The 12,327-nt window shown below is 54.6% G+C and overlaps 1 protein-coding gene across 1 annotated transcript; it reads right to left on the minus strand.

The window, feature by feature from the left end:
• Positions 1-2,789: 2,789 nt before the first annotated feature.
• LOC112061764 (sperm acrosome membrane-associated protein 4-like) lies at positions 2,790-7,923 on the minus strand. The gene is made up of 3 exons (XM_065564106.1): positions 7,734-7,923; positions 6,137-6,250; positions 2,790-5,979 (listed from the first exon to the last, which is right to left on the minus strand). Exons 1-3 carry the CDS (start codon positions 7,783-7,785, stop codon positions 5,789-5,791), a joined length of 357 nt encoding a protein of 118 aa, XP_065420178.1. The 5' UTR covers positions 7,786-7,923; the 3' UTR covers positions 2,790-5,788.
• Positions 7,924-12,327: the final 4,404 nt, after the last annotated feature.

Genomic DNA, 12,327 nt, shown 5'->3' on the forward strand with positions numbered 1-12,327 from the left:
CACTTGCCCCGCACTGGAGAGGAAGGGGTTAAGCCAGGCCTGCACAACATGCGGCCCACGTGGGCTCACTGTGCTAGGGTTACCATATCTAATAAATAAAAAAAGAGGACCCTCCACAGGCCCTGGCCCCGCCCATTTCCCCACCCCCAGCCCCGCCCCAACTCCACCCCTTCCCCGCCCTAACTCCGCCCCCTCCTCCCTCCCACTCCCAGCCACGGGGAAAGGGCTGCCCCAGCGCTACCGGCTTCACGGTTTGCCGGGCAGCCCCCAGACCCTGCGCCCCCGGCCGGCGCTTCCCCAGTGCAGCTGGAGCCCGGGAGGGGAAGCGCCCAGCCGGGGGCGCAGGGTCTGGAGGCACGGGGGCTGCTCGAAGCTGGTAGTGCTCGGGCAGCCCAGCTCTTAAACAGAGCCGAAGAGTCAGGGGAGGAGCAGAGCCGCCATTTTCCCGGACATGTTCGGCTTTTTGGCAATTCCCCCCGGACGGGGGTTTGACTGCCGAAAAGCCGGACATGTCCGGGAAAAAGAGGACGTATGGTAACCCTACACTGTGCGGCCCAAGGGGGGTGAGTAGGCAAGCGGCAGGTGAGGGAGGGGGGCTGAGGAGGCGAGTGGGCGGGCAGTGGCAGGGGGGCAGGTGAGCCGGCAGCTGAGGAGGCAAGCAGGCAGGTAGTGGCGGGGGAACAGGTGAGCCGGCGACGGGGGTGTGGGCTGAGGCAGCGAGTGGACAGGCAGTGGCGGGGGTGCAGGTGAGCCGGCGGTGGGGGAAAGGGGCCGTGGAGGTTAGCAGTGAGTTGGTGGCTGACCTGGTCTACTGATCTGGTCTGGCTCCAATCCCCTCTCCAACAGTTGCAGCTGTTTGGAGGTGCTGCCTTCCATGCCTTCCTCATTCACACCTCATTCATTCAACAGGGCAATTGATTACAAAGTGGGGGGAAGATCTTATTCTACTTCTAGCAAAAAGACATTTTTCTCTTACCTTAATTATACTACCTAAGGAGCCCACTATAACATATTACAAAGGTTCAATACCACTGTTTTGGTGGGGTGGCGCTGGGGAAAGAAGGTTTGTTTCCGTGGGGCGGGCGGCGCTGGGGGGGATGTTTCGGGGGGGCTGGCCGATGCTGGCGGGGTGTTTCAGCGGTGCTGGGGAGGTTGTTTCCATGGGGAGGGCGGCGTTGGGGGAGGTTGTGTTTTGGGGGGGCTGGGCAGCACTGGGGGGGTGTTCAGCGGCGCGAGGGGGGGATTCAGCGGGGCCGGGAGGTTTTGGCCCTCAGCTGTTTTCTTTGGAGTAATATGGCCCTCGCCGCTTTACGAGTTGTGCAGGCCTGGGTTAAGCCATCACTCTTGGCAGCGGAAGCCACGCCCCCTCGCCCCTACTGGGCATGCTCCGACTGCAGCTGCAGTATAAAAGGGGGCAGCTCAGCTCAGTCTGGGCTGACCAGCGAGGAGGAAGGGTGCACCGTGCCAGCTCCAGCCCGGGAGCAGCCAGAACCCCAGACTGTGGGAGCAGGAGATGCCGGGACCCAGACAGGGGCTCAGGTACCTGCAGATGCCCTAGGGAGATTGCAGTGGGCCAGGAGCAGCGCCACCCGAGGGGCCTGGAGGCTCCAAGGATGCTTAGACTTCAACTGCAGGAGTCCATAGGAGGGGGTTGGGTGGGCTGCCCCCCAAAGAGGGCGGCCGGGGTAGGGGTCCCAGACCCTCCCTGTTCCACTGGGTCCCATCCCATGGCCTCGTAGTAGCAAATGGGTTTGCCACCCAGTGGGCAGGGAATCACCCTGAAACGCACCAAAATTGCAGGGACACTGCAAGATACTTAATTCATGGGTTTTAGTTATGGGTAGTCTGCTTCTGGGACAAGAACCTTCTTATCTTCTGGTCACCTGGCCATCAATACAAATGTTGTTGACTGTCAAAAAGGAGGTGGCAACAGGTTGTATCCTGAGAGTCGATTGCACAGCGACACTAGATTGCACAGACGAGACTGGATGACTGCTGCTTTAACCCTGTTAGGAATGGCCTGCTCTTTGAGCCAATGAAAACAGGAGGATTCATAAAGGGGATTAACTGATGCCACCAAAATCCATGCCAAATATTTTCACTCCCAATTGGAAACCCTACTTTTGTCGGTCTTTATGAATCCAATACGCGTTTTCTACGTGTGTTTAAACTGCCCCGTGCCTTCTGTTTGGTGTTGTTTGGGGGTGACTTGTGGGAGGGGCACAAGGGGTCAAGTGACCCCAGCAGCCAGCCCGGGTGGGGAGAGGAAGGGGCGGGGCCAGAGCTGGAAGGGAAGAGGCGGGGCCAGAGCCTCTTGTCTTCCAGCCATGCTGCCTGGTGCTGCTGCGCCCTTCCCCCCCGACCCCGCCCACGCTCAGCTTCTGGGGACAGGAGCCGACTCTGAGCCTGCCAGGGAGGGTGTGGGGGGGAGGAATCATGTGGGGGGGCACATGGGGAGGTCACGTTCCCCCCCTTTAGCTGGTGCCTCCCTTTGTGTCCCTCCAACTACAAAAAGAAATCAAAGGAACGTTTGTAAAACATACTGACCCGATTTAGACGAACTAGAAGGTTCTGTTCGGGTTTTCTTTTTGAACTGTCGCCTTTAATTTTATTTCCAGTGAATTATGCAATGTGGTCTGACACCACCGGGGGTTCGGCTCTGGGGCCTGTAGTTTCAAGCTCAGGCAAGTGAAAGTCACGCCGGCTACTTGCTGCAGACGTGGACTCTCTAGAAACGCACAAAGACCAAGGGGAGCGACCACACAGACATTCACCAGCGCCACGTCTAGTTTGTTGTACAACTTTTTATGAAAGTTACAGTTAACGTTATGATTACCCAAGCACACAGAAATCCTAGACCGACCTACGCACACGTTACACATATAATCATCTTCACATCCTTAGCGATATTCTTCGGGGCTGATGGCTGCCTTGCCAACTGACCATCAGTAGAGGGATGGTTCCTGCTGGCGTTTTCCCGTAGGGAACTCAACTTTCCCGATCCGGGCACCCTCTTTTATAACGTGATTCTGATTATACCTCATACCCTGCTGTTAGAACGTGTTAGAACAATGTGACTTGTAGTCAAAATTAATCCTACAGTTCATTTTTCGCAATAAGAACATAAGAACGGCCAGACTGGGTCAGACCAAAGGTCCATCTAGCCCAGTGTCCTGTCTTCCCACAGTGGCCAATGCCAGGTGCCCCAGAGGCAATGAACAGAACAGGTAATCATCAAGTGATCCATCCCCTGGCAAACAGAGGCTTGAGACACCATCCCCGCCCATCCTGGCATGTATCCATTGGTACATTTTTTCACCGTAATCTTATGGCATAAGGTTATTGTTCGATCACTTACTTATGTCAGCATTTCTTAGCTTTAAGACTAAGGCCTAGTATGGCTAAACTACAATTTTACAGGCCGCAGTCTGTAGGCCTTGCGTTTCTACTTACCTAGATACTTAATACATAATTATCCCTTCTGACTCTGATCAATCTTATACTTCCATAATCCTACAACTTAACTCTATTTAGCAAACAATGAGTATATCTGACATCACATGTTAATTAATTGTAACATCACACAACATATGAAGGATAAATTGAACTAATTGGCTACAGCACGGTGATTGTGCACTGGCATTGAGACAAACGGCATGGCACAATGAGGAAGGAAATATGGAAAGGCAGAAGCACCCCCCTTTGGAGTATTCAAAGGAGCTGCTTAAAAGGGCGAATTCTCGTTAGTTGTGCGGGTTGATACAGGCACGTGAGGAATGGCAAAGGATGAAACTGAAACTGAAAAAATCCTCCCATGAGAGAATCCCATCTGAAAAAGAGCTCTGCAAGTTTGTCTCTTTTTCACCCTGATCCGAGTAAAATTAACTAACTCTCCCACCTTGTCTCGCTGAATCAGACGTATTTCTGGTACGTCACCGCCATCTCCTGGACATTGTCTGGAGCACCAGAGAAACCAGAGAGCACCTAAGTGTATGATGGAAAGCAGAGGGCAGCGCTGTCCATCGGGGTATAACAGACCTGAAGTCTCCGAGGAGAACCTCAGAAACAGCTGAGCTCAGAGTTGCGACCAGATCCCTGTGGCGCTTCGGACCAGCCTCTTCCATCCAGCCCAGGGTTACCAGGAATATGAAGCCGTCAGACGTCCTTTCAGAGGTTGCATTTCTCCTTGTTTTAGATCAACTATTTGAAAGCTGCCTTGCCAGAGCTTAGCTTTCTCCACGGTGAGATCCCACGGGATTTCCACAGCTTCATAGAGTTTCCGGCTGGTAGATCATCTACTCTGACCTCCTGCATAATATGGGCCCCTAAATTTTACCCAGACACCCCTGTATTGAGCTCAAGAACTTGTGGTTGACAAATGTGTATCCTCCAGAAAGGCAGCCGATCTGGATTGGAAGACATCACTTCCCTTGATGTTAAATATTTGTGCCTTGGTTCTCCTTGGCGTTTGTCTAGCTTTAACCTTCCAGCCATTGGTTCTTAATTGGCCTTTTTCACTATATTAAAGAAGCTTTTCGTACCGGGTATTTTCTCCCCGTGAAGGTTCCTAGTACGTTAATCAATTCGCCTCTTGATTTTCCTTTTGTGCTCAATTAAACGCCTGAGTTCCTCTGGTCTTTCATGGGAAGGCATTTTCTCCACCCCTTCTGTAAGCTGGCAGTGGGTTATAGAGATAAGATAGAGGTAGCTATCAGGCTGTTATGTAATGTCTTACAGGCCTAAGGCCTGAATCACAATTAACTTAGCATAACCGAGGCCTCGTTTAGCAGGAGCTGCTTGAATTAAGGGAGTAACCGTACACACCTGGTGTGCCTGGAAACTGAGGCTAGGTCTACACTACGGGAGGGGGGGGGGTCAACCTAAGATATGCAACTTCAGCTATTCACATAGCTGAAGTGGCGTATTTTAGGTCAACTTACCTGGCTGTGAGGACGGCGGTGAGTCAACCGCTGAGGCGCCGCCGTCGACTCCGCTTCCGCCTCTTGCCGCCGTGGATTTCCGAAGTCGATGGCAGAGCCATCGGGGATCGATTTTATCACGTCTTCACTAGACGCGATAAGTCGATCCCCAATAGAGCGATTGCTACCCGCCGATGCGGCGGGTAGTGAAGACGTGCCCTGAGTGATACATGATGGGAGAAGGCGAAGAAAGGAACGAATCCCTTTGGGATTTCAGGGAAAGTTGCCAGGCTGTTGAGCGTAATGGAAACCTACATATGCTAACCACAGCTGCACCCTGGCAACTAATTAACCCAAATGCTAACGAGCAGGAGGTAGATGGTCAATTAGCATATGGAAGTTAGGCAAAAACCAGCACTGACTATGTATAAGGTAGGGCGGGCGGGAGCCCGTCTAAAAGTTACTAGCCAGATCCAGTGTGGATCGCTTTGAGAAGGTCTCCCCCCTTCTCCAGACAGACCCCACCCCTTCCCCATCCCTCAGGGCCTTTCCCTCCGCCCCATCCCTTGGTTATAACAATTTAAGATGACCAAAAAAAGGCAAAGCAATCAGATCTGGACTCTGGTTACCAAGTACCCCTTTAAGAAGCAAGTGGGAGGAGCTATTTAAAGGCAAGGTCAGATTTGATTTTTTTTTGTCCGCCCACAGCAATTATTTTCTCTCCCCCCCAGCTTCTGGAGCAGGGATTAGAGGCCCCGGGCGAGCCAGGCCCCCAGCATGTGCAACAGTTTTCTCCGTTGGTTCCCGTCCCAGAGGAGAGTCGCACTTTGTGCCCCGAGCCCCCCCCCGCCCCCTGTCTTCCCACACCCTCAGCCCAGGGAGAGCTGGGCCCCTGCAGCCAGGGAGAGCTGGGCCCCGGCGCCCGCAGCCGAGTTGCAGAATTCACCCTCGCAGCACTCGTAGGAGGTGCTGTAGGTGATGCCCGCGAAGGACGAGGTGTCGTTGGTGTGGCATTTCCCCTTGTCAACGCAGTTCTTCTTCATGATCAGCTTGTGGCCGGCTAGCGGGAGAGAGCGAGAGGGAATGAGAGAAGGAGAAAGGAGAGAGAGAGAAAGAGAGAGAATAAGGGACGGGGACCGAGCGGGAGGGAGCCCCAGGGAGAGGGAAGGCAGCAGGAAGGGGGAAGGAGCCCGGAGACGCGGGCAGGGGGCTGTTACCTGCGCGGCCCCGGATGATAGCGCAGAGCTGGTCGTCCTTGCAGGTGACGGTGGTGGTGTGGCAGGAGATGCCAAATACAGTGAAGTCACATTTCAGGCACTGCAGGGCCGCTCCTGGGAACAGAGAGCAGGGGTGAGACTAACCGGACCCCACCGACCCTCCCTCAGCCGGGCAATGGAGGTCTGCACCCCCAGGGGGTCCGAACGGGCAGCTAGGTCTGCCCCCAGCCCCATGACAGCGCCCCCTGGAGGGAGCCCCAGGGAATGAGGTGGGGAGCTGGGACTCAGGCAGGGAGGTCTGGGGGGGCAGGAGGAGTTGGGGGGGCTGGGGTTCAGGTGGGGGAATGAGGGCCCATGAGTCAGGTTAAGGGTGGGTCAGGGGTTAAGGGGATGGGGGTGAGGCTGGGGGACTGAGAGAAGGGGGGTCGGGGTGAGAGTGTGGGGAAATGGGGTGGGGTTTAGGGGCTGGGGGTGAGGCTGGGGGCTGAAGGGAGGGGCTCAGGCCAGGGGCTGGGCATGGAGCGATGGGGATGGGTCGAGGGCTGAGGGTGTGGGAAGACAGGGGGCAGGGCGGGGGCTCGGGGCACAAAGTGCGACTCTCCTCTGGGACGGGAACCAACGGAGAAAACTGTTGCGCAGCTCAAAATATTTCTCCTGGGCTGTGAGCAAACTGGTCGGGCAGCTTCAGTGCCCGCCCCCCCCCAAGCCATCTCAACCTGCCTTTCCTGACAAGGGCCATCTGGCTGCCGGCAGATAAGCCATGGCAGCGAAAGCCTGGGGCTAATTATCAGAGGGGTCTGTAAACAGGCCACATATTTAAGGCAGCAAAAATAACCCCTCTATTCCCACCCCGCTACTCCCCTTCTCCCCACTATCCCCATTAAAGCTCCGTCTGCCACCCCTCAATGCCCCTGTTACCCCGCTTCCTTCATCCCATGCTAAAAAAAACCCCTAGAAAATCCTGAGGAAGTTCCAATGTAAAAAATGTAAGTGTAAAAAAACCTCACTTTGTTCGGCAGGATTTCAGGCGGCAGGGGCGTAGCAGTACCCTGCACGCCTTCACTGAACGGTGGTGCTTAATTTCCAAAAATTCTCTTACAAAGAGAGTTTAACTCCGCAAAGCTCAAGTGTGGGAAAAGCTGGAAAGGGCAGAGTTAAGGGGGCATTTCCCACATAACTCTGATCCCCCCAGAGAGATGTCAATAGGAAGGGAGAACAACTGAGTACCTTAACCAGCTCACACAAGAATGGTTCTCGCCACAACTTGTACTCACATGACCCACCGGGATCCCTGACTGTGATCTGTGAGTGCCATTGATACAAGGGAGGGCAGAGTTAAGGGTATATTGGGAAGGATCACCTTAGTTCTGGCTGCTCTTTGTCCAGTGGTCTGAGTTTTGGGAATTAAACTCTTCCAGTTGGGAAGGAGGATAGAGCTTTTACATCCTCCTTAGCGAAGTGACCTGGTGTTGAAGTGAGTTACACTCGAAAGGGGGCTCTCCTGAGGAAGGAGGGAGTGGAGAAATACAACGCGAGAGCTACCGACCCACGCTGGAAAGTGGAGGTGGGGCAAAGATCCCTGGGTTTCGCGGCTTACCGATCCCGGCGCAGGTCAGAATGGCCAGACACAGGAGGAGAGTTTTGTCCATGGTCGTCTCCTGGCGAGGCAGATAACAGAGCAGATTATCGAGGCAGGCGGGACCGTCCCAGGGCTCGGGGGCTGGTGGCTGAGTCTGCGTCTGGCTGCGTGTGATCTCTTTGATAAAGACAGCTGGGGTGGGAGGGGCAGGTGGGACGGCCGGGGCCTGGAGCCGTAGAACGACACATGGATGCAGGGGCCCTGATTGGCACAACTTGTAAACACATGGACGTGTGTAGCTGCCACAGAGCCTGGGATTGGGTGGAGATGTATTTGTACAGATGAAACATGCACACTCACTCACACTCACACACACTCACATGCACACACACAAGTACACACCCCCTGACAGACAACACAGGGTGTAAAGACACCTGTAGGTAACTCCCCCCCATAGCTAACACACACACAAACCAAACACACACATTCACACACTGTCTTTCACACCCACTCACGCTTTCTCTCTCTCTCTCTCTCTCTCACACACACACACACCCTGACAGATAGACACAGGGTGTAAAGACACCCATAGGTAAAACACCCCCCCCATAGCTAACACACACACACAAACCAATCACACACTCACACACTGCTTCTCTCTCACACCCACTCACGCTTTCTCTCTCTCTCTCTCTCTCTCTCTCTCACACACACACACCCTGACAGATAGACACAGGGTGTAAAGACACCCATAGGTAAAACACCCCCCCCCCCATAGCTAACACACACACAAACCAATCACACACTGCTTCTCTCTCACACCCACTCACACTCTCTCTCTCTCACACGCACACATCCTGACAGACAGACACAGGGTGCAAAGACACCTGTAGGTAACCCTCCCCCCCCCCCCGCTGTAGCTAACACAGAGACACACACACAGAGCAGATCTTTGTCCCTCCCTGTCGCACCCCAGCTGAGATGATCTCGTTCATCTGCCAGATCCCAAGAGGAGCAGGCGCTGGGCGAAGCAGGAATTTCCCACGCACCACGGCTCGGGCGGGCCACACCCCCTTGGCTCCTCGCCAGAGAGCCGGGGTTGGGGGCATTGGGTGTAACAAGGCCGGTACCTAGGCGTCCTGAGGCCCTCCCCAGGCGGGCTAGTGTCACTAACGCGAGCGCTGGCCATTCCCGCGTGGGCTCCGTCTCCTTTGCTGGGCTGGCGTTTGTGGGTTATGTCTTGCTAATACAGTGTGGAACGGGGCTAATCCGTGAATGGGGCGGGGCTGGTTTCTCGTGTGTCCTCGGGGTCCTCCCTGGGATGGTAAAATCTCCACTGCGCCCGATGTGGAGGTGAAGCCCCCTCCGATTACTGCACGGTAAATACACCCCAGTTCTTCCCGTGAGCTCTCACCTACACCCCACATCAGTTTCCTTTCACAAACACCTGGAAGTTTTACCGCTGTAACTTTCAGTGAGGTGTGTGTGTGGGGGGGTTAACCTCTTTCCTTTGATTGCACACGCAGGGAGTCGAGGTGAGGGGCTGTGATCCTAATCCCCGCCCCGCTGATTCCCCACTCCCAACGCAGGGAAGGCAGCTGGCCTGCTGCCGATAATTCCCACTTGGGCCGGGCGGCCAGTCTGCATTTCCGAGGGAGGCGTTTTGCTGCACTCGGCGTTTGGGCAGGGCTCACGATCCCACCGGGCGCCTTTAGCTCTGCATTCGCGATGGTTTCCATCAGTGAATAGTCAGACCAGTAAAACCCCTAGGGGTTAGAGTGGACCTAGGGGTTACAGTGGACGAGAAGCTGGATATGAGTCAACAGGGTGCCCTTGTTGCCAAGAAGGCTAACGGCATTTGGGGCTGTATAAGTAGGGGCATTGCCAGCAGATCGAGGGACGTGATCGTTCCCCTCTATTCGACATTGGTGAGGCCTCACCTGGAGTACTGTGTCCAGTTTTGGGCCCCACACTACAAGAAGGATGTGGAAAAATTGGAAAGAGTCCAGCAGAGGGTAACAAAAATTATTAGGGGTCTGGAGCACATGACTTCTGAGGAGAGGCTGAGGGAACTGGGATTGTTTAGTCTGCAGAAGAGAAGAATGTGGGGGGATTTGATAGCAGCCTTCAACTACCTGAAGGGAGGTTCCAAAGAGGATGGATCTAGACTGTTCTCAGTGGTACCAGATGGCAGAACAAGGAGCAATGGTCTCAAGTTGCAGTGGGGGAGGTCTAGGTTGGATATTAGGAAACACTATTTCACTAGGAGGGTGGTGAAGCACTGGGATGCGTTACCTAGGGAGGTGGTGGAGTCTCCTTCCTTGGAGGTTTTTGAGGCCCGGCTTGACAAAGCCCTGGCTGGGATGATTTAGTTGGGAATTGGTCCTGCTTTGAGCAGGGGGTTGGACTAGATACCTCCTGAGGTCCCTTCCAACTCTGATATTCTATGATTCTGTGAACCCCGAATGCGGACCAGTCAGACCAGTGTAAAGGGGCCGCATGCACTTTGATACTGGTACAGCTGCATCCAGCGCGGTGATTTGATGGTACGAGGTTCATTAAAGCGATGCGACTTTCCAGAGAACATCATGGGCTAATTACTTCTCTGTAGGCAGGTGGCGGTGTAGCCGTGTCGCTCCCAGGATCTCAGAGACACCAGGGGGGTGAGCAAATATCTTTTATGGGACCCACCTTGTCTCTAGCTTCTTCTCTGGGAGCCTGTGATGGGGTGTACTTGCCCCGCTCTGGAGAGGAAGGGGTTAAGCCTCCACTCCTGCCAGCAGAAGACACGCCCCCTCGCCCCTGCTGGGCATGCTCCAACTGCTGCTACAGTATAAAAGGGAGCGGCCCAGCCTCATTCTAGGCTGACCCCTGGCAAGGAAGGACGCACATCGCCGGTTCCAGCCCGGGAGCAGCCAGAACCCCCGAGCGCGGGAGCCAGAAGCACCGAGACCCAGGCAGACGCCTGGATACCTGCGGACGCCCGAGGAAGGTCAGTGCCGCTGGGACCAGTGCTGGCTGAGGAACCCGGAGACCCCAAAGGCATCCAGATGGCAGCATTGGGGAATACGGTGGGAAGTAGCCCAGGGGAACTGGGCAGGGGACCGGGTACAGAACCGGATCTTGGGCTGGCGTGTTTCGCTCGGCACCTCGCTGACTCGGTGCCACGTGCACTCACCATTGCCAGGGCCCTGGCTGGGACCTGGTGGAGAGGGAGGGCCCGGACCCCCCTACCCCTGCCGCCCTCTGCAGGTGGCAGCTCACCTCCCCGACTCTGACCATTAGGCCGCATAGCCCTGCTAAGGAGGGCAACTTTACCGACTCTGGACACTCGGCCACTCAACTCTGCTAAAGACGTCAGCCATACAGACTGGGGTCACAGCGCAATTATATTGACTCTGGCCATTGGGCCGTACTGCCCTGAAGCTAAGGGCAGGCAGGCGGACTTAACTGTGGATCCGTGACGCCTTTGCCACACCCCAAAGGGGGATGGGGTGTACTTGCCCCACGACATAGAAAACCATCCAGTCGGGCTGAGGTGGGTCCAAGCCAACCGGGAAACATCGAAAACAATCGCTTAAAACTAGACCCAGCTGGAGAAATCCCCCAGCGGGCGCGAATTCAGAAAAAGTGCGAGTTCTGTTCCATTGGCAGTTCGTTAATGTGTCCCGAGCGGCCTGGAGGCACCGAAGCCATGGAGAACAGCCGGTGACAAGTAGATGTTCTTAGAAATGCAGATTCTTGACTTGACTCTGGTCTATAAAGGCTTAGGGACAGATTTTTAAAGGTATTAAACACAACAGATGCCAAGAGGCGCCTAGGGGGATGTTTCAAAAGTGTCCAGGCGCCCGATCCCCATTGAAATCAGAGTTAGGGGGATCAGGAACCTGGTGCCCAGTTGCATTTTTAAGCACCCAAATAGCTTTCAATCCCCGGATATTTCCAGCCTGACTGCCTTAGGCTTAACGCAAGTCTCGCTGAATCCCTTGCACACCTGCATGGTGTGTTTCTTAAATGCCTAGAGCAGCGGTTCTCAACAGGGGTATAAGTCCATCGGGGGTATGAAGAGCTCTTCCAGGCGGTCCATCAACTCCTCTCAATATTTGCCTCGTTTGACAACAGGCTACAGAAAAAATTCTGGCTCTGTCGCTCTCTCTCAGTCCCCGTCCAAACTCAGAATCACCACAAACTAAAATTTCCTACAGACGATGACTTGTTTATACAGGCGAGTCTCATCTTACGCTGGGGTTACGTTCCGCTGTCAGCGCCTAAAGCGAAAACCGCGCATAGTCAAAATTAGATTGCGTGTGATGGCGGGCGGAATCGCCTGCACTACAGGTACAGTATTTAAATTGTTATTTTTCTCTCTTTTTTTTTTTTTGCCGACCGCGCAACGCTGAATTCGCGCATGTTAAATGCGCATAAGATGAGACTCACCTGTACTGCTAGAACCTGGGAATGGGCGACAGGGAAAAATTCCCTGTTCTGTTCACTCCCTCGGGGGCACCTGGGATTGGCCACTGTCGGAGACAGGACACTGGGCTAGACGGACCTTTGCTCTGACCCAATCTGGCCGCTCTTATGTCCTATACCCTGAAATGTAAGCACAGGA

This window comes from Chrysemys picta, chromosome 12 (assembly GCF_011386835.1).
Source record: "Chrysemys picta bellii isolate R12L10 chromosome 12, ASM1138683v2, whole genome shotgun sequence".
NCBI classification, from domain to species: domain Eukaryota; kingdom Metazoa; phylum Chordata; order Testudines; family Emydidae; genus Chrysemys; species Chrysemys picta.

Excerpts from the sequence above, each read along its gene's own strand:
- LOC112061764 (XM_065564106.1), bottom strand. The coding sequence starts at position 7,785 with ATGGACAAAACTCTCCTCCTGTGTCTGGCCATTCTGACCTGCGCCGGG. Across the intron at positions 6,251-7,733 it reads TCTGACCTGCGCCGGGATCG|GAGCGGCCCTGCAGTGCCTG; the intron begins GTAAGCCGCGAA and ends CTCTGTTCCCAG. Across the intron at positions 5,980-6,136 it reads TATCATCCGGGGCCGCGCAG|CCGGCCACAAGCTGATCATG; the intron begins GTAACAGCCCCC and ends CTCTCCCGCTAG.